Source organism: Ramularia collo-cygni, assembly GCF_900074925.1.
Source record: "Ramularia collo-cygni strain URUG2 genome assembly, contig: RCC_scaffold02, whole genome shotgun sequence".
In the NCBI taxonomy this organism is placed as follows: Eukaryota; Fungi; Ascomycota; class Dothideomycetes; order Mycosphaerellales; family Mycosphaerellaceae; genus Ramularia; species Ramularia collo-cygni.
The window spans coordinates 1053519-1080520 of record NW_019716256.1 but is presented as its reverse complement, the minus strand read 5'-3'; the positions used below and the strand labels follow the sequence as shown (position 1 = coordinate 1080520).

General features: G+C 44.9%; 9 protein-coding genes and 1 non-coding gene; 4 read left to right on the top strand and 6 right to left on the bottom strand.

The window, feature by feature from the left end:
- Positions 1-77: 77 nt before the first annotated feature.
- Positions 78-1979, bottom strand: RCC_01971 (related to ferric reductase; the record flags this gene model as incomplete). The annotated part of the gene is made up of 1 exon (XM_023767255.1): positions 78-1979. One exon carries the CDS (start codon positions 1977-1979, stop codon positions 78-80), a length of 1902 nt encoding a protein of 633 aa, XP_023623023.1.
- A 396-nt stretch (positions 1980-2375) lies between these two features.
- RCC_01970 (related to tetrahydrofolylpolyglutamate synthase) lies at positions 2376-3928 on the top strand (the record flags this gene model as incomplete). XM_023767254.1 has 3 exons in its annotated part: positions 2376-2393; positions 2444-2590; positions 2642-3928. 3 exons carry the CDS (start codon positions 2376-2378, stop codon positions 3926-3928), a joined length of 1452 nt encoding a protein of 483 aa, XP_023623022.1.
- Positions 3929-4152: 224 nt separating this feature from the next.
- RCC_01969 (uncharacterized protein) lies at positions 4153-5659 on the top strand (the record flags this gene model as incomplete). XM_023767253.1 has 3 exons in its annotated part: positions 4153-4288; positions 4336-5357; positions 5411-5659. 3 exons carry the CDS (start codon positions 4153-4155, stop codon positions 5657-5659), a joined length of 1407 nt encoding a protein of 468 aa, XP_023623021.1.
- A 411-nt stretch (positions 5660-6070) lies between these two features.
- Positions 6071-6532, bottom strand: RCC_01968 (related to Cu-binding metallothionein; the record flags this gene model as incomplete). XM_023767252.1 has 3 exons in its annotated part: positions 6071-6144; positions 6208-6306; positions 6364-6532. 3 exons carry the CDS (start codon positions 6530-6532, stop codon positions 6071-6073), a joined length of 342 nt encoding a protein of 113 aa, XP_023623020.1.
- A 640-nt stretch (positions 6533-7172) lies between these two features.
- Positions 7173-9773, bottom strand: RCC_01967 (probable Eukaryotic translation initiation factor 3 subunit C; the record flags this gene model as incomplete). Its single annotated transcript, XM_023767251.1, has 1 exon — positions 7173-9773. One exon carries the CDS (start codon positions 9771-9773, stop codon positions 7173-7175), a length of 2601 nt encoding a protein of 866 aa, XP_023623019.1.
- Positions 9774-11431: 1658 nt separating this feature from the next.
- On the top strand, positions 11432-12340 carry RCC_01966 (uncharacterized protein; the record flags this gene model as incomplete). The annotated part of the gene is made up of 1 exon (XM_023767250.1): positions 11432-12340. The coding sequence occupies one exon, from the start codon at positions 11432-11434 to the stop codon at positions 12338-12340; it is 909 nt and encodes a 302-aa protein (XP_023623018.1).
- Positions 12341-12800: 460 nt separating this feature from the next.
- Positions 12801-13319, bottom strand: RCC_01965 (probable Profilin-2; the record flags this gene model as incomplete). XM_023767249.1 has 3 exons in its annotated part: positions 12801-13164; positions 13217-13232; positions 13307-13319. The coding sequence occupies 3 exons, from the start codon at positions 13317-13319 to the stop codon at positions 12801-12803; spliced, it is 393 nt and encodes a 130-aa protein (XP_023623017.1).
- Positions 13320-13935: 616 nt separating this feature from the next.
- Positions 13936-14550, top strand: RCC_01964 (uncharacterized protein; the record flags this gene model as incomplete). Its single annotated transcript, XM_023767248.1, has 1 exon — positions 13936-14550. The coding sequence occupies one exon, from the start codon at positions 13936-13938 to the stop codon at positions 14548-14550; it is 615 nt and encodes a 204-aa protein (XP_023623016.1).
- Positions 14551-15659: 1109 nt separating this feature from the next.
- Positions 15660-15746, bottom strand: tRNA. One transcript is given in 2 exon segments: positions 15660-15695; positions 15710-15746. It is a non-coding gene; the product is annotated as a tRNA-Thr (tRNA).
- Positions 15747-16811: 1065 nt separating this feature from the next.
- Positions 16812-17484, bottom strand: RCC_01963 (uncharacterized protein; the record flags this gene model as incomplete). XM_023767247.1 has 3 exons in its annotated part: positions 16812-17071; positions 17127-17206; positions 17402-17484. 3 exons carry the CDS (start codon positions 17482-17484, stop codon positions 16812-16814), a joined length of 423 nt encoding a protein of 140 aa, XP_023623015.1.
- Between the last annotated feature and the right edge of the window lie 9518 nt (positions 17485-27002).

Here is a 27002-nt window from a genome sequence, read left to right as displayed (position 1 = left end):
CGCGCGAGAAATACTCCGTGTAAACGCCACCCTCGTGAGTCGTTGAATTCGTGTATGCAGCAGCCGTCTGTCTCACTCTACCAGCCAAACTTCTCCACTGCAACATCTATGTCTAAGCCCTMTCGCCTTACGAGGCGCGAACATGTGTTACGCGCACTCCTATTCAAACCGTCTGGGCCGGACACGACCACTCCAATCTTCGGCTGGGATCTTGTATGTTCTGCTTGGTCCGCGAGCTGGTACACCTTCTCGTGTAGAAGACTTTCTATATCCGGCCGTCCGTATCTCCGACTTGGAGGCGGGATGACAAGATGCAGTCCAAGCGCCTTCAACTCTTCCACTCTTTCAAGACCTAGCCAACTGACATGTGAAGCTTCTTGAACCACCCAAACGAGGCAGATCCGTTGCCTCAGACGACTCTTGCTGTGTAAGAGTGWCCAGAGCATGGGATATGCGACTGCGATTCCAGACCCGCCAGCTACGATTATGGAGACATCACTGGCATGTAGCATCTCCAGGGCATGCAAGGATCCATAAGGACCATCAAGTCGGATTGGAACAACTGAGTGACTTCTTGCATGGTGCAGCAGATCCCTTGAAAAGCCGCCTTTGGCACGAATTATGAGGTTGAACCAGGCATGCTCCTGTCCTGGCTCCGGGGCCGCAGAGGCAATGGTCATGGGGTGGAATTGCAGCGCATGCTGCTTCGAGATGCCAGGAACGGTGAGGAATACATGCTGGGAGGCATCCCAGCCACAACCCATGTCCCATCCCAACCACTTTCGCAAGTGGCCCCTTTTACGAGAAACGATGGACCAATCCRCGGACACCTTGACCGTCTCGCGATCTTCCATTATCTCCAAAGTTGCTGTAAAGGCCCTCGTCTTAATCCCTAACCTCCACACGATCCGATCCAGGAGGAATATAGCCAGTGATACCAGAACGTACGGCCTGCTACGGAAGTGATGCAAGTACAGCAGTACCAGTCCAACCGCCTGGAGAAAGACATGGGAAGCCAAGAACATTTCGTACCACCACTCACGGAACGAGCTCAAACTGGTGAAGTACAGAACCTCGTATGAAATGAATGCAAAGTCGCCCCAAATAATGTAATTGATGGTCAAGAAACCGTAAAGAGTGAGATGGAGCGGGCGCAGAACACGCCACCAAGCAAAAATCATCCCCGAGAAGTGCATTGCTGCCAGCAGGCAGAGCATCTCACCTTGTCTCCGGTGCAGCAAGTTCAAATTCTCGTAGCTGTGTCCGGTGAGCGCTTTGAGTGGCTGGTTCTTAGCTGCTAGAAGGTACAGCCACGGCAGATTGGCGACGAATAATAAACCCGAGCGGTCCGATATAACCTCTATACAAGTCAGAGTGCTGTAGTCCACGTGATAAAAGATGTAAAACAAGTTGAGTCCGAGCAGAGCAAGGACCAGGAGTACCGTCTCATTTTCGGGCATGGTCCGGTTGATGATGGGAAGCGGAGGTGACTGATACATCAGGGATCCTTTGAGCGATTGTCTTGCTCTCCCGATCAGCGAGACTGAAGGACGTCTGGGGTTGTCTCCGTCAAAGATGAGAGGGTCGCTCTCGGTGGACGGTCTGCCTTTGCTGCAACTCACGGGCGACACATCGCCGCCAGCTTGCGTGCTACTGGACGAGCTGGATGTGCAGTCCTCCGAGACGTACGAAGAGCCATCTCTGCCTTTGTCGTCCTTGCATGTTGCTAGTGTTTCGTCCCTTCGCCTCCTTCGTCTTGAGCGCGTCCAAGACAGGTACTGGTGCCTGGCTGCTGCCACGAGTACCACTCCGACTATGGCAGCCTGGTACGTGACGAGGAACCATCGATTGAATCCGAAGCCCTCGACGAGCTGTCTCCGATGTTCGTCTGGTGTCTCGCGGGCGGAGATGGCCAAGCTCGGATCAGATATCGGATCAGATAGTGGGAGGTTTGGCGTGGATGCTGAGAATGATTCCATGTTCTTGTAGGACCTCCCAAGGTTTCCAGATCTCATATCTGTAGATGTTGCAGGCGTTAGACCGACTTGACAGTCACATCAACGTCACACGGACGTGTCCACGCTGGCATGAGTGACTGCCTCGAGACTGCGATAGCGGATTCTTGTTTTGCCTGCGCTTTAGGCCGCCGCAGTGAGCCCGATGCCGGCACGCGGGCCTTAACTTAGTTGGCATCTTGGCCCAATCACTCACCCATACCAACAGCGGGCTGTTTCTTTATGCAACAACTTGCTAGATCCTGGCCAAGTCGACCATTATGCGACCCGTATTCTGCTGTCAAGCTCGCTCAAATTCGTGTGGGCTGCCGACGCGGGCCTGGTTTGATCAGACGACTGTATAGCGGCGAGGTTGCGAACATGGAACGGACGTACGAGGTAAAGAGGATCTGGAGATGTTGTCATGGTCTTCTCGCTGAATCTATCAGAATGCTCTTCACGTGCTGGCTTCTAGACGGAGAGGAGGTCGGCCACCAAATACGTCTTCTGAATCAGACCCGAGTGGCACAGTGGGTCTGAGAGGAACACCAAGTTTGATCGGAATGAGAGAATGGCTTGACATGCTAGGCCATAGCGTGAGAGCGATTGATCCTCACTTGGTGTGCTCTCTTTGCTGACCAAAACAGGCAGACGATCTTCGTGCACTCAACATAATCCACATTGCTGGAACAAAAGGCAAAGGCAGCACTTGTGCTTTCACAGAGTCAATACTGCGGTCACACGGCGAGCGTACAGGCAAACCTAGCAAGACCGGTCTGTATAGTTCACCTCATCTTATTCTCCCGGAAGAACGGATACGGATCAACTCCAAACCTCTGGAGCGCCATCTCCTGGCTAAGTATTTCTTCGAGGTGTATGACCTCTTACCACAGCTTGCAAGTCCATACGATCCAAGCAAGGAGGTCGTTGAGAGAGGTCCGCGTTACCTACAACTCTGGGCTCTTCTAGGTCTGCACGTGTTCATTAGGGAGAGAGTGGACTGTACCATCTTTGAGACGCACCATGGAGGTGAATACGATGCCACGAATGTTGCTCCTCGACCTGTGGTGACCGCCATCACTACTTTAGGAATGGATCACATTGATGTCTTGGGTCCAACAATCAGGAACATTGCGTGGCACAAGTCCGGCATTTACAAGCCTGGATCTGTCGCGCTTTCCACAATACAGTCAGAAGAACCCGCGGAAGTGCTAACAGAACGAGCGCAAGCGCAGGGAGAGACGGTACGATTCGTTGATCTGGATCCAAGGCTGCCCAAGAATGCGCCTCAGATCCAACCATCTGTTCAGAAGAAGAACTCTTCGCTTGCAATCGCCATAGCAGAGGCATCTCTGGAGAAAACAGTGAATGCCAGTTCTCCATCACATCTAACTTCAGAAGACATCGAGCATGGTATTTCAAGATTTTCCTGGCCTGGAAGATTCCACATTGTGTCCGGTGGCAGCCACACATGGTTCCTGGACGCCGCACATAACGAGATGAGCGTAGCTATCGCTGCAGATTGGTTTACGGAGGTCGGGTCTGAGATGGCAAAACAATCTACTGATATCTCGCGGACGTTGATATTCAGCCACATCAATGAGACGCGAGATGCTGTCGGGTTGCTCAAATCACTCGCCCAATCTCTCAAGGACTCTGGCGTGCAGGTGAGCGATGTTATCTTCAGCACGTACGACGAGATCGAAACAACTGGATCAGGTTCTCCTCCGAAGAGTCCAGACTCCTTCTGTCGAGTATGGGAGCAGTACTTTCCAGATAGTTCGATGCGGAATGAACCGACCATTCTTGGAGCCATGACACTTGCAGCGAGATTGGGGCGAGAACGAGGCACACAGCATACACTCGTGACTGGTAGCCAGCATTTAGTTGGGCCGGCTTTGCAGGTTTTGAAGCGTTGGGGGTTGGAAGTGTGAATAGAAGAAGCACCAGGGTACCCTAGTAAAGAACAACGTATCGATGTTGGCACAGCAATGATTCGGTATTGAATGTGAGTGTGAATGAGGAGACAGCCTGGAGGAAGTTGTGACTTCGTCCCGTTTTAGCTCGCGATGCGTTGCCAGGGTCCAACCATCATTATTCAATACTTTCTTGCGCAACAACCTTGAACCGTCATCACTTGAACAACATCTCGCTCAACATGGCTTTTCGCGGGCACGAAAGTGGCATGGACTTTGAGTACGATAACCAAACTGGATCACTCGACGCTCGCTCACCCTTTGCCCACGTCGCCCACAACGCGCAGCGCATGCCGCAAAGCACCTTGGCCAGGAAACGTATGTGACCAGTGGCAGCGTGTTATGGCGGTACATGTCGCTGACAGAAATGCACCCAGGCGACTACAACGCATTCGATTCGCCGCAAAAACCACAAACACCCAGCAACTATACCTCTCCGAGTAAACCCCTGCCACAACTGCCGGCTTTTCATTCCTGCTTCACAACGCCCCGCAAGATCACCACCGACTTCGATGATTCATCTGCTGGCGAGACTCCACGATCTCCCGAACGCAACGATAGTGACGCGCCGACGCCTGAGAGTAACATGGGATTCCGCAACACGATGGCCAAGTGGAATCCAGGCGGAGGCACGACTCAGCAGTCGCAAGCAGGTGCAGAACGCGGTGGGAGAGGTGCGCCGATAGATTTGGAGCAGGAGACCGAACAACAGCGCGCGCGGCCAAAACCTAGAAAGCGGGACAGCTTTCTCAAAGCCGTTAGAGACGCGTGGCAGAGTCCGGRCAGGGGAGAAATACCGCGTTCCGAGCGCGGTAATGCCATTGTGAAACAGACCAAACACAAACGGGATCGTCAGCTGCAGAAACAATCCAAGAAGAGGCGACATAGCATGACGGACTCCGACGATGACAATGAACTGCAGCGTAACAGGAGGACACGAAAGGCTAGCGGCCAGGGAAACAACGGTGTGGACCAGGACAGCAGCAACAGACCGCACTGGGTCTCCAATCTCTTCACCTTCATCGGGCAACATCCAACAGTCCCTCACATCCTCTCATTTTACGCACAACTAGCATTCAACGTGTTCCTGCTGGCAGCGTGCGCGTACATGTTATATTGCTTCTGGTCCGCTGTCCAGGGAGACATTGACAAAAAGGCATTTGAAGCAATGGCAGAGGTCATGGCCGAGTCTGCACAGTGCTTACACTCTTGGAACTCCAACAAGTGCGACCGGGCTACTCGGGTCCCAGCCTTGGAGAAAGTTTGTGAGGGATGGGAGGCGTGCATGAACCGAGATGCCACAAAGATTGGCCGTGCGAGGGTCTCTGCACACACATTCGCTGAAATCTTCAATTCTTTTGWCGAACCCATCAGTTGGAAAGCTATGGTATGTATTGTCCAGACGGCATTGCAAGATATTGATGCTAACAATGACTTTAGATCTTCACCACTTTCCTCGTCTTTGGAGGTTTTGCTACAACAAACATGGCATTTGGCCATTTCAGAGAAAAGGCACAACATCAGCATCATCCGCCACCCTATCAATACTTTCCGCCGCCGACGCCGCAGCGCACTTTCTCTGGTCAGCCCTTGGAGGGTATTTATGGTACACCTTGGCAGCAGCAGCAGCAGCAGGTCGGTGCATCGGAACCACAGTCGAGTCCTGTAAGGAGGATTGCATACGAATAGGAGGCTCTTTTTGTTTATACGCGTGAAAGAGGCGTTGATTGGGCCAGGACACAGCACGCCATTACAATTTGACGAATTACGATTGGGTAATCAAAGACACCTTGATGGTTTTGCATTCGTTGTGAAGTGAATGAAAAGAAAGCTCCAAATCGGAATGCCTAAATGATCCCAACATGAATCTCCAACTACCTATACTTGTGCAAGTGTCATCGACGTAGTGAACGATGTCTCACGGTAAAGTAACGAAACGTCATCAAACAGCATTCATTCAATTCTCTCAAGTAAAGTACTCTTGGGTATCATCAACTATAACACCCATTGGCTACGCCTGCCAGTCAAATTTCATAACGCCATGTCGTCAATCCCTCGCACCCAAATTCCGCCTCGCAATGCATTCCATTGTAAATGAGGTTACTTCTTAGTAGTGAAGTCGGTCTCGAGATCAGAAGAAGCACCCTTCTCGGTACCACTGCAGTTGCACGAATCTGTTCAAACTCAGTCAGTTTCACATCTTCAAAACAAGGAGGAAACTGGAAGATAATGCTTACCGGACGACCGCTTGCCACAAGCGCAAGACGAACCAGCAGCAGGCTTGGTGTTCTCGCCGCTGGCGCGGGAGCATGTGCAAGCACCAGCTGGGCGTTGGTCTTTAATTCTCGTTAGTAGCTTCCTTGAAGATGAGTGGATTTGTACAATGAACTTACTGCAAGAGCACCTAGCTCCAACAACCTTGTTCTCGACCTCGGCCTTCTCGCAGTTGCAGTTCAGAGCAGACTGCTTGCCGCATGAGCAAGTAGCCTCAGCGGCGCAGGCACAGCCGGCCTCGCGGCGTCCGCAGCAGGTGGATGGGATGGCGGAAGTTGGGGCGGACATTGTGATGTTGTTGATTGGTTGGTTGGTTGGTTGGTTGGTTGGTAGGTTGACTAGAGAAGAGAGTTGTGAGGGTGAAAGAGTTGTGAGGGTGAAAGAGTTGGAGATGTTGGAGATGTTGTAAGAGATTCATTGTTGAAGAAGAAAATGGTCGCTTTATAATTGGCAAACACTACTATCTGATCGCAGTTCGATCATAAATGCGAAACGGAAGACTTCCGATTGGCTCRTGAGATCAGACAAGTGAATAATCCCGCCTGCGCTAACACCACTTGGCCGATGTTTCTAGAATGCTTGGTCATGTGTTACTCTCGAGCAAGCATTGGATCGTGTTCATATTCTGCTGACGTGTTGATGAAATACGAGTTTGAAACTGCTTGAGATTGGGAGCTGTTTCACACAATTCACCAACACTACAATAGTGCCTCGGTGCCTTCCACTAGCGATGCCCCGCGAGACATAGGTAAGAGCTCACGAGAAATGAGGTGTTCATGATGATGACTTTTGTATCTTATTTTCATAGCAGCAATTTCACGCCAGCTAAACGTACCTATGCGCGGTTCACTCACATCACAACATGATGTCGTCCATGCCTGTAAAAACGCCTGCAATCAACCATCCATCCATTCAACGCTACAGTGCTCTACTGCGCCCTGATGGCATTACCCAATGCACCGCCGGTGAAACCTGCACCACCACCACGGTTCGGTGCACCCTCAACACGACCACCACCGCGACCACCACGACCACCTCCTCTGCCACCACCACGGCCTCCACGGCCACCACGACCACCTTGTCGCTCAAAGGCGTGGGCAGTGCCCTGTGTCCGCTGCTCCAATACGCGCTCGTTCGATTCGATGAGGTTCTGTGCCTTGTCGGCGAGGGTGAGGGACAAGCTCTGCAGTCTGCTAAGCTCGACTCCCTTGCGGAAGATGATGGCGCTGTCAACTTGATCGAGTGCGGCTGCGAGGTCTTCGTGGTGAATCATCTTGGAAACAATCGCCGCAACCTTGCGAGGCTCAAGATCGAACATCTGGGCCAAGTTGTCGACACTGAGGGTGTCGTAGAAGGGAGCATATGTGAACAGATATGTTCTTAGACCCTCCTCCTGAATCTGACCCTCGAGCATCTCCTTGATCTCGGTGGCCTTGGGTAGTAGGTCCCAGATCTTGATGGTGGTGATGAAATCCGCGGCCTTCTTCCACTCACCAGCTGCAAGAGCTTTTGATGCCTGCATGACGTGGTCGCGGGTGTTCTCGGGTGGGCCTGTGAAGATTTGTCGCTCGTGGTATTCGAGCATGCGACGGTATGACTTTGAGATGACACGCTTCTTGAGGTCTGGTGAACTGCCGGCTTGCGCCAGAGTGGGGATCTCAAGGAGCATAGAGCAGGTGAGGTATACACATTCCAGCAATTCGAGGTTGATGTGCATGTGGAACGGAAGCTGTCGCTGTCTCTCCAGACGCTCCTGTTCAGGTGTGATTTGAGAGTAGCGCTGCATTTGAAGACCCTGGGCGAGCAGCTCCTTTTGGCGCTGGCTGCCGCAGATGTCCTGGAGCGCAGTCTGGCACTCGTAGACGAGTCCAGCACGGAAAGCACAAAGACCGACCTGGGTGAGGGTTCGGTTGTAGAGAATCTGAGTGTTGACGTCGAAGCTACCGATGGTCTCCTGGAGATGGGACATGAGCATCATATCCCTAGACTTGAAGTATTGATCGTGAAGGGCGAGGAAGTAGATCTGGCAARGCATGGCGCGTCCCTTGATGATTCCCTCTGCGTTCTTGAAGAGATATGTGGCAAGTGTCTCGACAAGTGTGGTAACATCCTTTGCCTGAGTTCGTGGTGTGATGGTGGAATCATTCTCCGAGGGGATCTCCTTCCATGTGTTCTCCTCGAGGATGGTGCAGACTTGAGATGGCTTGAAGTAAACATGCTCGAGACGGCGCATGACCACACGGTTAACATTATCCTGAGATGCCTCCAGCTTGGGGTCGGCCTTTAGTCGCTCGGCGTAGATCATGGCGCGGACAAGGTTGGTGTAAAGCACACCCTCGTCAGTAAGACGCTCGACGTACTCGGCGGTGTGTGGGTCAACGTGTTGCAGGACGCGGGTGAGTTCATCATCAAGACGCTCGACAAACGAGATGACGTTTCCAGGGATCTTGAAGGTCTCGCCAGGGGTGATTGTTGGCAATTTCTCGTCGTCCTCCCACTCCTCTGCGTTCTCGGTCACAACAAGATCGCGGTTGGCCTCTAGAACAGTGAGAAGCTGGGCAATCTCGTTCTGAGCTGCCTTCCATTGCTCTTGCGTCATCTGGGAGCCAGTTCCTGAGGTAATGTCAAAGCGAGTAGCCACGAGCGTTTGTAGCACGCGAACACGTTGGTAATCATTGACAGACACCTCGAGCAGTCTCTCCATGATCTTGATCTGCTCCAGGCGATCGGTGTTCTTCCTTCCTCTCGACTCAACAATCGACCTGAGGTGCTTAAGAATGCTCTCTGGSGTATAGACCATAGCTTTGCCGCCTGCTCCAACCATGGTGAAGCCATCATCGTCCGCGTCGTCGGCGGCAATGGCAATGGCCTTCTTCACAGGACGAGCGGGAGTCTTGACAACCTCCTCGACCACATCCTCCTTCATGTACTCGTTGGGATCCTTGCGGAATGTCTCGAGCTCGGTGGCATAGTCACGGTTGTTCTTCTTGATCTTCTGGCGCAGCGCGTTGAGTCCCTTTTGCGCAATGGGGTTCATCTTCTTGGGTGTGACCTTTTGCTTTTCGAAAGCCTCGGCGACCTGCGTCTCCAGTTCGGCGATGGTGCGGATGAACATCTTTGGCGGCTTGCCGTCCAGCACGCGAATCAGCGTTGGCAGTTGGCGGTTCATCTTGTCGTATTGCTCATTGATGGCGTGCCAGTCACTAATCTTCTCCGCATTTTCAATCAACTTTATGGTACCCTCCAGCTCATCAAATCGCTTGTCCTTTGCTGACTTGGCCACTCGAACCTTTTCCTCGTCGCTGTCCGACTCGTCCGAGCTGGCTTCGCGCAAGAAACGGCTGGCACCCGTCTTTCCACCCTCGTCGTCGCTGCTGGAGTCCGAGTMATCCTCCGGTTCGCTGTCGCTGTCCGAATCATCACTGTCCGCTACTGCCTTGGTCTTGCCGTCCTCCTCGTCGATGTAAAGTTCCTCGTCGTCGGAAGAGCTCTCGCTGGAGCTGTCGCTGCCGTGGAAGAATCGAGACATATTTGCGAATGCTTATTATGCCGCGGCGTGTACTTTTCGGGCGGCTCTTGCCTGGGTTGTGTGCTGGTAGGCAATGAACTTTGAGGATGTTCGTGTCGGTGATCGTACGTGGACGSGAACGTGTGATTTTGCGCCAAGCCCAGGCACCTGCAGTTTTTACGAAGCGCAGGCCGGCAGCATCCGAAACAAACGAAGTGGGGGGCGAACATGTCCCCCTCAAATCACCACGATCATGACCCTCAACTGACTATCATTCGGAGACATGCGCAGTCATGGCGCGCAGTTCCATTTTGCTGTATGTTCCTTCTAGCGACTACACGATTCGCCAGATTGGCAGAGTGTTTCCGCTCACAAAGGTGCCTCCATTTCGTGCTGCTCCAGTAAACTTTCATTTCATCCTATGGTCGCTCATATGCAAGAAGGATCTCGATTCGTATCGGGCAAGCTGATGATGTGCATCTCCTCTRGCAAACTCATTGTGAGTCGGCGGTCATATACAGGCATCACCTCTACACACCTGGGCTCTATTCGTTCCTGACTGTGTAAGCAGCGATCAGGTCAGATGCAGTATTGCCGCWCTGCTCGCAGTACTCTCCCAGCAATGGAAGTCACTATCGGAAGCACGCGCCTGGGGTGATTCTGGAGCATGCGCGAGCCGAGACGATACTCATCGCCTTGATATTGACCCGAGACGATACGCATTGCCTTGATATAGCAGCGAGCTCGACCTCACGAGTTGCTGGATACTTCACCATCTCTCATGGACGAGAAGCAAATACCAAACCGTTGGACGACACCGCTGGTCCAACACATCGATCACGAGCTTTGTGCGACTGCTCTCCATACCACAGGCTGAGGACAGTGCATGACCAGGAAGTCGTACCCATGAATACCACCAGCAAAACGCGCTTCACTGATACACATGGGCTCTCCGCACCATACACATTGTAACCCCCATTCAGTTGTCTTCTGTAACCTACACTTCATCACTACATTGCAATGGGTTCCAGCAACTCTACACTCCTTCCGCTCTCTGCCCCGAATCCTATTGCCCCTTCGATGTGTATAGACCACTTGGAGATATATGAATGCGGTCACTCCTTCACAGTCATAACACTTCGCTGCAACAATACCTCTACTCCGCAAAGCGACACCAACAGGGACAAACCACTTTATGTGGGTCGATCTTGTTACCACTGTACTCAGGAGAGGACAAGAAGATGGCACCACGGATACTCGACTGTATGAGGCGAGAAGGCTTGGGCTCTCAATATMGATGCTTTCAATGGAGCTTCCAGAACCTACATAGGTACTTGTTCAAGTAAGAAGAGGATGGCCTGTGGAAGGCACGATCAGGATCTCTACTAAACTCGAGCCTTCTCCTCTTACATGTTTCAATCATCATGTGCAATGTTCATAAACAAGATACGCCATTCGAATAATTGTGCTAGAGATCCTCTATCAGTCTATCGCGTGTATCCATCTATCTCGTGCATTCGTCTATCTCGTGAAAATGCACGGACGCGTCCAGCTTTCAATCTTACCAAAGCTTTGGGCGCGACGAGTCCACAAGTCCGATCTCTCCAGATCGTCAAAGTTCATCCAACCACCGACACCGATGGCATCGCCATAGACCAAACATCTCCAACATAGCAACAATGTCCTCTCCACACGCAGAACGTAGCGTTTCGCGCGGGCGATCACGCACAMCGATCCGCGACGACGACGCGCACTCGCGCTCACGATCCCGCTCCAATGCGCGCTCCAACAACGGCAACACCTCACCCTCACCCGCACCCGTGATCCCACGCAGCGCAAAAATCGTCATCGAAAAACTCACAAAGAACGTCAAGGAAGCACATTTGCGAGAAATCTTCAGCACATATGGCGAAATCGAGGACCTGGAAATGCCCATGAACAAGCACTTCATGACCAACCGGGGCATTGCATATGTTCTCTACACCGATTCGAAGTTTGCAGAGGCCGCCATCAGTAATATGCACGAGGCGCAGCTCGATGGAGCATTGGTGAATGTGTCGATTGTGCTGCCACGGAGAAGATTCAGCAAGTCCCCACCACCAATCAGGCCGCCGCCGAACAGATTCGGTGAGCCTCATAGGCATCGTGAGGGGCCGCCCATGGGCAATCGAGACTTTGGAGGTGGTGGACGTGGACCACCGCCGCCAAGAGGAGGTAGTCCCCCATACCGAGGTGGCAGTCCCCCATACAGAGGAGGTGGTGGCAGGCGTGGAAGTCCAGGACCTAGAGGCGGTAGAGGTGGAGGTGGAGGCTACAGAGATCGCTACGATGATCGGGAGAGCTTCCGGCCAAGGAGCTATTCGCGTAGCAGATCACCGCCGCCGAGACGAGGAGGTGGGAGTCCCAGCAGGAGGAGTCCACGATACGACAGTCGCAGCAGGAGCCCCAGCCGGRCACCACCACCTGCGAGAAGAGGTGGGCGCAGTCCTGCTGCTCGAGGTGGAGGACGGAGGAGATCCTACTCCAGCTACAGCAGCCGCAGTCGGAGCCCCAGCAGGGAACGCGGCGGCAGAGGAGGGCGGAGATGAGGGGGTGGTTCAAACGGATTCAGCTGTTGGATGGATCTCCATCGATGAGAAGTCTCGCATGGGACAGCCTATCCTATCACGGCATTCACGTGTCACAACCTGAAGCTGTCGTCAAAAACGACCACGCAGAAAGGTCCCAAAAAAGGAATGCACGGCCAGAGTCAAAGTCGGGTCATCAGAGGGGAGTGGTATGGCATGAAGAGAGCAATTGTCGTTCTACTTCAAGACCGCAGCTGCTATGCCATGCAAAGCCCCCTCTACTCGCTTGTTGAGAGGGCATGAGAGACCCAAAGTCTAGTTATCAAAGTTCGAGCAAATTTGCGAAACGCCCGTCATTGCAGCCGGCTTCTCACTTGTCACACGTTGTCGTGGTTCACATATGCACATGCCATGGCCCGAGGGTGCTTCAAATTCTTTTCCACACCTCTCCCCCACTCATAAGCCATCCTCATCTAGACGTCTAGTATCCCATCTTGATCAGGTAGTCTCCCAACTGCTCCGTCGTGTTCGCCGCGACACCAGGCTGGACACTCTCGGRGTAGTGTGTTACCAGCAATGCCTGTGTGGTCTTGACAATCACCACACCCTCACGCCCCTTCCTGCCGTAGAGACTCCGGTCGTCCGCCTTGATACACACGAATCGCTCGCCTGCGACGTGAAATCCCTCGCTCTGCACCTTCTTCACTTCTGCGGTGTCCTTGTAGGCTGTGACGATTGCTTGCATTTCGGCGGGTGAGACTTGGAAGCCGGCAGATGTGGCCCAGACGCTGTTGCCTTCGCTGTTGAAGATGGCGGCTTTGTCGAGGTTGCCGGTGCCGATGAGGCTATAGGTTTGTCAGTATGTGTACGGTCCGCCTTGTACGGGACGTGTCGTACCTGGTATCGACGTATGCKGTTTGCAGTAGATCAGCATATGAGCACGAGCACGAGCACCAGGCGGTGGCATGCGGCGGGGCGAGGGCTTACCTTGCCAAGACATGATTGCTGTGTGCTTGTGTGTTGTTGCTGTGTGGGCGTGGGCGGTGGGAGGGTGAACGAAAGTGTTGCTGTTATACCCGTGGTTCTTTTTCGACTGCGGCGTTGAGCGTTCGGTACTTGCGTCGTAGATGTTTGGTGCGCCAAAGGCACATCTCCTAGGGCTGGAGAGTGGGGTTTTCCCRATCAAATATTTAATTGATCGTCTGCGCTCTGGCCACTTTTCGGAGTTGCTTCATTCTGTTTTTAACTCGCGACATTGTGCCCCAAGGCCCGTTCTTTGCGAGTCAATCTCTTGCGATTCACCCATCTCATCGCGTCGGATCGGCTATTGCACAATCATTCGAAGAAACAAAATGAAAAAGCTTGTGAATCGAGCAAGGCAAGTGATACGCACACCCAAACCTCGGGCGCAACCATGTCCAGCGCCTCTTCAGTCATCGCGTTCGACTACAGCAGAACCTTTGACATCCGTCGAAAGCAAGCGTGAAACCGCCTCGGATGAATGCCTGCGAATCCACGCGCAAGCTCAGTCGGTAGTCTCGAAGTGGAAGTCTGATTCTCAACAAGATCTGACGTCTGATATGAGAGAGATGTGGTCCAACTTCTGCAACGCAGGAATGGAGCCCGAGAACCACCAATTCCTTATCGACCTTCTCAAAACTATCGTGAAGACGGCCGGTTCTGATGGAGCCGCGGGTCCTTGGAAAGACACGTCGCTATTCAAGCTTGTAGTCGAACAGAGGCTACGAGAAGTCTTCATCACCGGCCAGGATATGAAAGCGTGGGTCGCACTCAACCACCTGCTGAGGCGCATTTCAATCCCTCCAGCGTCGATATACGATCTTCGTATGGCAAGCTTATGGAACTTACGAGATGTGCTCGAGACCTCAACTGTGGTCGTGACTGTTAACATGCTCAAAGTCCTGATGCTCTGGCTAGGTGGTCATGTACATTGGCTGCAGTTGCAGATCCTACGTGCACATTCGAAAAGCTACCCATCTGATACTCTCATCAACTTGGGACTCGGAGATCTTCCAGCTATCACGGGTGAGAAACTGCAACCAGTCGTCGACCTCGATAGATTGCAATTCTGGCGGCAAAGGCTGCAAGGTGTCCATGATGCCGAGACTTCTGATACAATGATGAAGTTCTATGCAAGTGCTGTTCTCAGCCTGCTTAAAGTGGGTGTTGCGGAAGTTGATGAGTGGAATGAAGAGCTTCCTGTTACGTGAAGACTTCCTCTTGTTGGCGAGACTTTTCAGACTCCAATGGGCGTCTTCTTATTACCGACGTTACACGTTCGTCTACGTTTTCGCTGCCCCTGGCTTGAATGGGCTGCCGATGAGATAATGGACCCAAGTGATTCTGCTGCCGGAAGGCTTCGTATACACCAACATCCTAGAAGCATCGCATGCTGCGAAGGTCCAAGGTGGTTCTCGGCTCACCCTACGAGTCTTGAGGCAGTTGCGATAGCCGGCTGACCTCCCGTTGAGAGGCGCRTCAGCAACGAGGTCTCCACCTTTCCGACAGTACGGCAAAGCTTGGTCTTCCAGAGCACTCGGAGCGTACTAATGCGGGATTGACGAGCCCGAAGAGAGCAGCGGAGCACATTGGTGACTTCTCTAGACAATAGCATCAAGCGAGGGAGCACGTATACCAAAGACACACAACTTTCCGACAGCACTCATCATGTGTCACAGGCGTTGATGGAAGCAGAACTTATACGATCTTGCAGCATGAGAGACATCTTGAGCRTGCAGATTGTCGCCTTGCATTAAAAAATGCGAAAACGTCACCTACCAGCATTGTCTACAGATAAGCCGATGGAGGTAATGGAGCGCTATACTTGTCCTTTCCTAACATGCATGCACGTGGTTCACGGTATTTGGAATTCCGAAGCCCATCCCGAATCGGTTTGAAGCCGGTGCGTTTGGCGAGGAAGGAGCGGAATTGTAAGTGAATGAAATTGTCCGCCTCACCTTCAGATCATCTATCCACCTTGTGGCTATTGCCCTTGTGCGGGAATCTCCTGCGACTACTCCTGTACACTGCTTACGATACTAAAGCAGGAACAAAGCTGGTACAAAAGAATGCACTTCCTATTCGGGAAAGAGCGGCATGCGAGTGAATGAATGTGAGTACAAAAATCAATCAACACCTTCCGGCCTTGCACTTGCTGTTCTTTGCAAACAACCGCATCCGCTCTGTGTGCTATCGTCGACTTCGCACGCAGCAAAAGGTATCGTACTGCCCGTCCGACAAGAGTCAATCCACCACCCCCGAGACATCAGACAGCAGACAGCAAAAAGATTGGTACCATCCCAGTGGACTGGGACGCAGTTGCCTCCTGACAGAGTTGAACTGGCGACCTCGGCATGGTCTAGCAGTGAATACTAGTGCCGCGCTCTACCAACTGAGCTAAGAAGGCGTGAAGAAGATGGTATAGCACCATTTTTGTTGTGGGCTGAGGACTTGGCACCCTTTATGAAGCTTGAGCTTTACGCCGAGGTTGACCCGCTGGCATCTTCGACCATTACTCCATACACAGGAGACAAGAGAGCGAGGGGACGTGGAAGCTTGCGAGATGTGGCGGCAATCTGGATGGGGAGTGATCAGAGGAATCAGCGCTCCCGAGCAAAGCCGGACACCTTTTGCGATCGCCGCTCTCACGCTACAAATGCCAGGGTTAGGGTTGATGTAGTGATTCACCCTCTGTCAGAGTCGATAATGAAGGTGAATGCAACACTGGACTAGTCATAGCCATCTCGAGTCACTGTCGATATCTACGCGAATGAAGAATGGGGGATTGTGGCATCAATGCAACAAAGAGCTTGTTGTAACGGCAAGCTTGAACTTCCAATATCTCTCACCTCGACATCTAACTATGCTGTGTCTTGTCGTGGGCCCACTCAAATTTTTGGAATCCATGGCCGAACTGCGTTCAATCGGCAAGCACCCTGTTCGATAGACTACTGATATCTGGCATTGTTTCTGTAAGATCTATTTGGGTCTCCTGTCGTTCGCACCAACACCGACTCAGGGGTAGTCCTCCAGAGAGTTCGAATGGCTGACAACATAGCAATATCTGGGCTCTCATCTCTAGAGACATGCCGCAGACTAGCCATTGATCTACGTGTCCGCCAACATTGCAATGCGTTTTCTAGGGACATTGGTGGGCCTCCTGAACAAATAACTACCCCCTCGACGGTGAGCGAGACATCTGGCATGCAACGTTTTGTCATATCGAACGAGCATCTAGATACTGGGAGAATGTCTCCTGTGTCGGCCTCTGATTTTCATGGCGAGTGGCTTTGCCCAAGGCCTGATGTAGTCTTCAATTTCAACTTCAAACTCAATGCTGTCATGGACGAAACTTTCAGTGCAAGCTGTGCAAAAGTTCCATTCATATATCGATCAATGGCAGACAAAGCCGCTGGGTATAGAACCAAGTCGGCGAGACCGGTATATTTCCTTCCGCGTCCGCAGATATCCACTACTCGTCATCATCATCCTCATCGTCGGCCTTGACCTCTTCCAAATCATCTTCCTTGGGAACGACTCCTCCCTTGTTCTTCTTTGCTGCAGCGGCAGCGCTGCCTGACTTGGCCGTCTCGTCAGCATCCTCATCCTCTTCGCCCGCGGCAACTTCCTCCTCATCGTCGTTTTCGGGAGCATCATCATCGTCGTCATCTTCTTCGCCTTCGTCGCCGCCAGCAGCAGGCTCCTCAGTCTTGCGCTTCTTGGCCTTKGGTGCTGTCGTGACCATTAGATTGTCGTGATTGAAACAGAATCCGGAATATGAGCTTACGAGCGGCAGCCGCGGCTTCTCCGTCTTCCTCATCGTCCTCTGATGCACCTTCCTCGTCGTAGTCTTCCTCYGATTGGTATCTACTCAAGCGTTAGTCGTGCGTACAATATCAACCCCATGCGACAACGTCAATTGCTCAGCATTGATACCATTTATCAAGCTCAAATCAATTGCGATGAGCAAAGGATCGTCGCGCGACAGTATTGGTGTCTCAATCGCGTGCATGCGGCTGCAATGGCAAGGCCAACAAATCTTTGCGACAACGTGCTACTCACTCTTCTTCCTCTTCGCTGTCTTCCGGAAGAGAGACAAGCTCCTCCTCCTCCTCGGCTTTGCGCTTGCTGGTACGGGTAGACATTTCGGCGTTGGTTGAAAGTGGTATAGATGAGGGAATTGTTGGAAGAGGAGGTATGAAAAGGGACTGGAGAGCTTACGGAAGGATTGACGAAGGGAGCTGACTTTCCTGGGAGCTCGGGGAGTCGACCGCTATGCACGCTCGACTGCAGGGACCTTGGCTCGCCTGGGAATTCGAGATGGCTGCGGCTGGGAGGGGAGGGGCCAGTGTTCGGCATTTTACTAGAATAGTAAGAGTAATAGTAAATAGTAATAGTAATATAGTAATAGTAATATAGCATTACTATTACTATTACTACGTTACTAGAAAATATTATTACTATTACTATTACTATTACTATCGTAGTCCGATAGTAATAGTAATAGTAATATAAGTAGTAATATAGTAATATAAAGTAGTAGACTACGGTACTTAAGCTACCCCTTATCTTTTAGACTAATAACTACTTATTTAATAGTATAATTACTATAATAATAGCCTAAATTCTATAGAAACGTATAGTCTACTAAGATCTAGCCTATAGTTCTTATTAGCTACTACTACTACTTTTACTTTATAGCTCTTATACGTAGGTATAAACTCTAAGCTAGTAGATTGTCTTAATATAGTAAGATATATCTATATTTAATATAAGAATAGCCTAGTTTTAGTATATCTATTCGCGTAGTTAAATTCTTAAAAGTATTATACCTAAAGCCTAGTACTGTTCTAATATCTAAGTACTATCCTCGTACTCGTTATACTCGTCGTAATAGTATCTAGATATATCGTAGTTACTAGGATTAGCTCTAGTATATTTATAAGGATAAGTACCCTTTATATATAACTACCCGTGCTCTAAAACCCGCTGTTTATCTTGTATTCTCTTATGTAACTGCTTATAATAAGCTAGACTAACTATAGTATAGAATGTCTTATTTACTAGAGCGAGATTTTCTATATACGCGTCGTCCGCGTAATAGTTTCCGGATTGATTTTCTAAAAGCTCCGTAGGACTTAAGGTTAAAAGGGCTCTTCCTATTCCTCGAGTAAGGCTTTCGGCGGTTGCTCGGCTATTAACATAGTATCTAGTAATCTTAATTAAGATTTCGAAAGGTAGGATAGAGATAGACATCCTAAACTATAGTAATATACTATAGTTTATTATATACTATAAGTAAGAGTTAGTATATTATCTAATACTCTTATATAGTATTTACTTACTAAATAAGCTTTATAATAGCTACTCTTTTAAGATAGTAGATAGACTAGTTCTAATATAATTAGTATATAATATATCTAGTATAAAGATACTTATACTTACTAAGTAATAGTACTCTTAATATAATAGTAGTCTTTTAAAGCTCTTAGAATAGATATAAGACGTCTAATATACTACGTTATACTCTCTCTATATATATAAATATAATATAGTTTAGCGCTTTAAGGAAGCGCTAAGAGTATACGCTTTAGATAAGCGCTAAGATAATACGCTTTAGATAAGCGCTAAGAGTACCCGCCTAGAGTAAGCGCTTATAGTACGCGCCTAGAGTAAGCGCCTAGAGTACGCGCCTAGAGTACGCGCTAAGAGTATACGCTTTAAATAAGCGCTAAGAGTACGCGCTTTAAGTACGCGCCTAGAATAAGCGCCTAGAACAAGCGCCTAGAGTACGCGCTTAGAGTACGCGCTTTAAGTACGCGCTTAGAGTACGCGCTYAGAGTACGCGCTTAGAGTACGCGCTTTRAGTACGCGCTTAGAGTACGCGCTAAGAGTATATACTTTAAGTACGCGCTTAGAGTACGCGCTAAGAGTACGCGCTAAGAGTACGCGCTAAGAGTACGCGCTAAGAGTATATACTTTAAGTAAGCGTAAAGAGTATACGCTTTAAGTTAGCGCTTAGACTACGTACTATAACTATATACTAAGAGTAGGCGCTAAGAGTAGGTATAGATAGTAAGTACTTCTACGCTTTAAGTATACGCTAAGTATATATACTTTAAGTAAGCGCTAATAAAATATGCTTTAAGTAAGCGCCTAGATTAGGCGCTAGAATAAGTAATAATAGTAAGTACTAGAGTAAGTAATAATAGTAAGAGCTTATAAACGGCTAAAATAAGAGCTTACGATAAGGCCTTAAAATAGTATCTTTATAGATAGGCTTATATTCTAGGTTAATAACTAATACTCTTATATAGTAAAATAGTAATATAATAGCCTCTTATAATAAAATCTATATATAGTTATTATTAGAGTAGCCCCGTCTATAGATACCCCTTTTAGTAGTACTAGAAACGCCTCTCTAATATTTCTACTAAGATATAACGCTATCTTAACGCCTAATACTAACGTAGCATAAGGTTTACTTTAATTAGTAGCTATTTACTTAGAACTAGTCTAAGTTAGCTAATAGTACTAGAATAGAAATAATACTAGAGAACCTATATAAGTAAAAGTAAATACTAATCTACTATCTATCTATATATAATATACTATTCTTAATCGCTTATTTAATACTATTTATAAGATCTACTCGGAGCTAGAATCTAGATAATCGTCTTCTATTATAATTTCCTTCCCTTTACCTTTATCTTTACTATTAGTATCGCTATCGCTAGCTAGGTCGTTTATATTAATCTCTTCGTCTTTTACTACTCCTAGACACTTTAATATAATTAGTTTCTTAATAGTATCCGCGTGTAGGCGATTCCGCTTTTTAGTAACTATATCTCCTACTTTAGAGAAGGTACTCTCGCTAGGAGCCGAAGTCGGCATTATAGCTAAATAGTCCTTTGCTAATAAGAATAAAATAGGATATTTATCTTATACTAATCGCCAATATTCCTCTATATTTATATCTTTAGTCTTACGATATTCTTCTAGATATATATTAGCCTCGTTAACTATTTCTCGAGGTAGATCTTCTTTAGATATAAATAGATCGTCTTCGCTATCTTCCGCTAGATCTCTAATAGTACTAGACTGTGTATTTATACTAAATATATTACTACTACTCGGAGTATTTATATTAAACGAGCTAGTCGTAGAAGAACTACTTATAGTATTACTAGTATTACTATTATCTATAGTATATCGTATCTTATATCTCTCGTATACCTCTAGGAAATACTTTTTAATAAGCTCTATTATATTATTATCTACCTTTAAAATCTTAAATATCTCTAGTTTATACCTAGGATCGAGTATAGTCGTAATATATAAATCTTTAAGTCTATTAAAATTATTTCCTCTATTACTAAAGAGCGGGTAGTATTTATCTAATTTACGAATAGCCTCGGAAAGACCTCTAGCTAATAGAGGATAATCGGTTCTAATATTATAGCCCTCTCTATTAGTATATAGTATTCTAGTAAGGTCTTTTCTTAACTTATTAATAATTATTATAGTATTAGATATAGTACTATATTGATTAGCTTGCGCTCTAGTAGTAGGCTCTCGAAAGATTTCTAGAATATCTCTTAGTAGTCTTAAAAATATAAATTCCTTATTACTAATAGTAAAACTCTCTAGATTATATTTCTCCGGTTTATTATTAGACATTCTCCTAGCCTCCTCTAGGATTAGAATAATTATATTCTCAAAATAGAGTATACGGTCTATTATTTTAAAAGTAGAAAGCCATCTAGTAACATTATCTCTTAATAGCTTCTCGGGATTAAACAAATCGGACTTTAGTTTACTAGGGTCTCTACTAGTATTCTTAATTGCTACTTTTCGCCGTAGGCTATTTTTTAAGTAATGATTATTATTAAAGGCCGTTATAATATTTCTTATCTTATTAGGTAGGTCTTTAAGTATCTTATATTCCTCTAGGTAATTGGGGTTCTCTACTAGTATCTCTTCTAGTAGATCCGCTATAATCTTATTAAACTTCTTCTCCTTTTTATCTACTTTAATAAAGAATGTATACTTAAGAATAACGCCCGTTACTATATTTAATATATGCGCTAGACACGGTACGTCTAATATATAATAGCCTTCTTTATCGTACTTATCTTTAACTATCTCTATAAGCTTTTTTACCGGCGCTCCGTTATCTCTAGTAATAGATATAATCCTATCCTTAATATTAAAGGTATCTAATATATTACTAAAGAATTTAAAGAGTAGATCTCCGCTATAGCTATTATGTTCGTTTAGTACTTCGAATCCTAGTAGTAAATTATTTAAAGTAGTAAGATCTTTATTATAGAAATGTATAGTAACCCCTAGGAAATCCATATTATTTAAAGACTTATACTCGTCTAAAGTAAGTGCAAATTTACCCGGCGTATTAGATAGCCTATCTCTTAACGTATTAATAGAGGTATTAAATCTCGTATTGAGTAGCCGCTTTAGAGTACGCGGAGCTATACCCTTAGCATCGCTATTTAAATAAAGGGTTAATTCTCTAAAAGTAGGGCTCTTAACTAAATTAAACGGTAGGTTATTAGCTATAATAAAGTTTAATATTAACTCCCGAAATAGCTCTTCTCTAAACGGCCCCTTTTTACTATATTTATTATAGGTTATATTAGATATATCGCGTTTAGTACTACTCGAGCTAATAGAGCTAGTATTAAAGAATTTAGTAATACTATTACTACTACTAGCGCTACTATCTCGGCTAGTAGTATTAGAAGTTCTTCGTCTACGTTTAGAAGATCGCGGACTTCTATTATTTAGATCTATACTATTAGAGCTATCTATATCGTCCGAGTTATTAGTAGAGTCTATATTCGTAGAGTCGTCCTCTAAACTACTATCCGAGTTACTACTATTAGAACTAATTATAGTAGTTCTACCTTCTAGATCTCCTTTATATATATTACGATGCTTATTTTTAATATGAGATACTAAATTAGACGTATTAATAGGCCATTTAGATATAGTAGAATGCGGGCAAAAAGAACAACTTAATTTTAGTTCCGGTTTCTTCCCTTGAATTCTAGGTAGAATTAACTCTCTACTATAATATCTTTTACTAAATATCGGGGCTATAACCTCGATATTAGGCGGTTGCTATTCTAAATCTAGTAATTGCTTATTAGAAAACTTAATACGATTAGTATCCGGCATAATATTCTATAGTAATATATAGTTCGTATAGAGACTAGTAGATATAAAGGCTATTAAGGAATATTATAGACTAGAGTAACTATAGTAAAGAGCTTTATAATAGTAAAGAATATATTAAGGTCTTATAAGAGTCTAGGTAGTATATAATATAAGAGAGGATAGTATTCTAATAAACTAAGTATACGGGTACTATTAAATACTTATATATTATATATATTACTTAACGCTAGTACTAATCTAGACTAGCTACTCGATAACTCTTAACGCTTAAGCGTATAGACGCTAGTCTATACTTACCTTAGCCTAGTACCTCTACTAATTCTAACGCCTAAGCGTAGAAAGNTACTTACCTTAGCCTAGTACCTCTACTAATTCTAACGCCTAAGCGTAGAAAGCGCTTAAGTCTAGTACTAATCTAGACTAGATACTTAAGAACTCGTAACGCTTAGGCGTAGAGATACGTCCTACTACTAGTAATTAAATATCTTATAAGTAGGACGACCTTTCTTAATATATACTTATTTCTATATTTCTATTACCTATTATATACTATATATTATATATCTAACCTCTATATAAAGAAATAGTAAGTAAACTAGCTATAATAGCTAATATTAGATATATACTAAACTTCTACTATAGAACCCTATTAAGCTATAATTAAATATGTCTATTATATCCTTATATAATATAGATAAAGATGTAATTCTACCTCCTATTAATAGTAACGAATATAAAATACCGCCTCTTATTAAATACGGCCTATTTACTTAGAAATTAGACCCGTATATAGACGGTAAAGAGCGAACTCTTACTCTAGAGTGTTGTAATTGTAATAAAAGACTATATAATTATAAGTATCCTATATTAGATACTAGTTTATATATACATTATAGAGATAATCACACTACGACTAGCCTAGATAAGTCTTTAGATTTTATAGAGATAGAAGATATAGTCGGCGATGCGTATACGAGACTAAGATCTCTATTCTACCCTAAAGATAATAATAATAATAGTCTAAGTTATCCTATATTAGATCTTAACTCTAAGGATATAATACTACCTCCTAATAACGAGGCGCCGCTTTATATTAAAGAAGGCCTATTTAGTTGGGCTTTAGACCCTTATAAAGAAGACGATAGACGAACTATTACTCTTAAGTGTACTAATTGTCCTCGGGAGTTTACTAGAGATTCCTCTAATATTAACCGTATTAATACTCTCTATATACATTATCGAGTAAAACATTATAAAATTATCTAATTAGATTCTATATAAGATATAATTAAAGTAGTTTACTATAGAATAATAAATTAGTAGCGGTAGAAATATATAGTAATAGTTAAGGTAGATAAGAATAATAGGAATAGATTAGACTATAAGTATATTATACTAGTAGTATAGACTTAGTAGATAGTTAGTATATAATAAGTATATTTCCTCTATAGATTAATTAGGTATAGATTATCTATTTATTTATATATACTTTAGACTTAGTACCGTTATTAGACTATTATCTTATAATTTAGCTACTATACTAAAGATTTCCTTATATAAAAATACGGTATATAGTTCTTAGTATAGCTACTCTCTAATATAAATTATACCTTAATATATCTAGCGGTTATACTAGTATTATACTATATTTACTAAATTTATACTAGCTTTACTATCTAGGTATTATCTATTGCTCCCTTATATAACTACTATCTACTTCCCTATCTTTATAATAGTCTATAATATAACTAGGTTTTAAAACCTCTATTAGACTTTCTACCGTAAGAGTTTCTAACTCTCGTCTATAGGACCTAGATCTTAATATCTCTATTGCCTCTTTCTCGGCTTCTCGATACTCGTTATTAAAGATATTAAGCCTTCCTAGTAAGACTAAATCGTCTAAAATATCGGTATAAAGATAGAAGTCTCTCGAACCTCTAATATTAGATACGATCTTATTATATTCGTCCTTAGAGATTAGTAGCTTATTTAAAAAGGTACGCGTTAAATCTATAGCCTAGTTAGTAATATAGTAAAGTAATTAGTATAGATATAGCTTACTCTGATCTCGAAAGTATATAGATAGCCTCGTAAGATAAAGATTAATCGTAGTTATAAGAGCTAGAGTGTCGATAGCCTTAGGATCCTTACTATCCTCTAGATCTTGAATATATCTATTAAGATCTAGATTAGTAGCTCGAGGAAACTTATTATAGATATTATCTAATAATATATTAGTAATTAGATATACGTAAAGTTATAGCGTAATTATACCTATTAGCTCCTTATAGGTAGTATAATTATAGTACTTAAGTCTCTTAATATAGTAGACGACTCTAAGCATATTAAGATAGTCTATTATCTCTTTATTATAAGAGAGGTTATTAATAATAGCCTTAATAGTACGGTCTATAGAGGTAGACCGTACTATAGAACTATTATTAATCTCGTTCTTAATAATATAAAGATTAGAGTAGTTCTCTAGAGAAGTCTCGATCGGAAACGACATCTAAAAATAAATAGTTAGCTCTAGATATACTATTAGATATAGGAATATACCTTATATAATAGAGTATACTACTAAGATAGTAGAGAGAAGACTAGGTTATAGTTTCTAATAAGTAATACTAGTTAGTTATAGATCTAAGACTAGTAATAAAAGAACTTACTATATCTTTTTAGATAAGAGAGGTTACTAGTAGTAGTAAAGTCGAGATAGTTATTCGATAATAGAATAGAGAAGATAATAGAGAGGAAAGATCTAATATCTTATATAATAAGTAGATACTAGGTTCCTATCGCTTAAGCGCTTTACTAGTAAGGGAAATAATAATACTATACCTAATTAGAATAGAATTCTAGCGCTTAGCGTCTAAGTAATAGTAGACTAGATAGAGCTAGTACTAATAGGTGCTAGTCTAAGCGTCTTACTAGACTAACGCTTAGATAAACGCTAGAGCTACTAATAGATTAAGCGCTAAGATAACGCTCTAAGATAGGAATTACGTATTATTAGTAAGCGCTATAGTAAGGTCTAAGATAAGACGCTAGATAGAAGCGCTAAAAAGAACTACTAGTATATACGCTTAGATAGACGCTAGAACTAGTATTAGAGTAAGCGCTATAAGTAAGCGTTTATAGTACGTCTAATCTTTTCTAACTATAATTAGAAATAAAAAGCGCTTTCTACTAGCGCTAAATAGACGTAATAGGATAGGCGTTCTAAGATTAGTATTTTAGTAAAAGCGCTAGTATAAGCGTTAGTACTAGCGCTAGATACTAGATATTACGTAAGATAGATTAGCGCTATTAGAGCTTACTCTAGATATCTACTAGCGCTAGATAGACGTAATAGGATAGGCGTTCTAAGATAAGCGTTAGTAGTAGGCGTTAAAGTCTAAGCGTTCTAGTAGAAGCGCTAGTATAAGCGTTAGTACTAGCGCTAGATACTAGGTATTATGTAAGGTAAATTAGCGCTATTAGAGCTTACTCTAGATATATATACGTCTTATATAGTCCTATTAAGTCTAGTATCTCTCGAGCTCTTTCTACTACTAGTATAAATATACTACTACTCTAGATACTTTACTCTACTCTCTTCTACTAGCTATAAGCTTCGACTCTATTCTACTACTATGTCTTCTTCTACTCTTTATAAAAGACATAGCTCTAGTATCTGCTTTACTAAGAGTAGTAAGTGTTTACTCTTACTTTTACTACTAAGATTTACTAACTTTACTATTCTAGAACCGCGAGCTATTACTAAAGCTATTATATCTATCGATAATAACTCTAGTATAAAGATTAGAACGCCGATTATAAAGTTCGATACTAGTCTAGATACTAGAATAACAAATTGTCTAAGAGAGAGTAGGCTTTACTTATAGCTAAACTAAGTATTTTATACTAAGTTTTTACTAGCTTTAATAGGAGGCTATATCCCTCTTACTAATTCGAAGGTCGAGAAAGACGTTCCTCTAATAGCTAAAAGGAATAGTAAGTTACTATATAAGATATTATCTAATATAATAGTAACTATACTAACTTATACTTAGTTAAAAAACCTCGACCTTTCTCTAATAACGAAGAGATAGAGAGATCTCCTTATGCTATTCTAAAACGTGCCGAGAATAGAGCTAAAGAGATAGAGAAACGGAATAAAGATAGAGGTATCTTAAAGCCTAGAGATAAGATTATCTTTAAGTAGGTATTAGAAGCTACTACTATATTCTTTATAGTAACTAACTATTTATAGAGCTAAGAAGAAGAGAGAGCTTACGGATTTTTGGACGGAGTCTATATATAAGGTATATAGTAACTAGTTAATTCTAGTTAGTAGTTTCTCTAGTACTAGAGGAGGTATACGTAGACGGGGCTATCCTTATATCGACTATAGGTATATTTTACCTTCCGGAAACGATAGAATAAGTCTTAAACGCTCTAAGGCGTATTCTTCGTCGGCGTT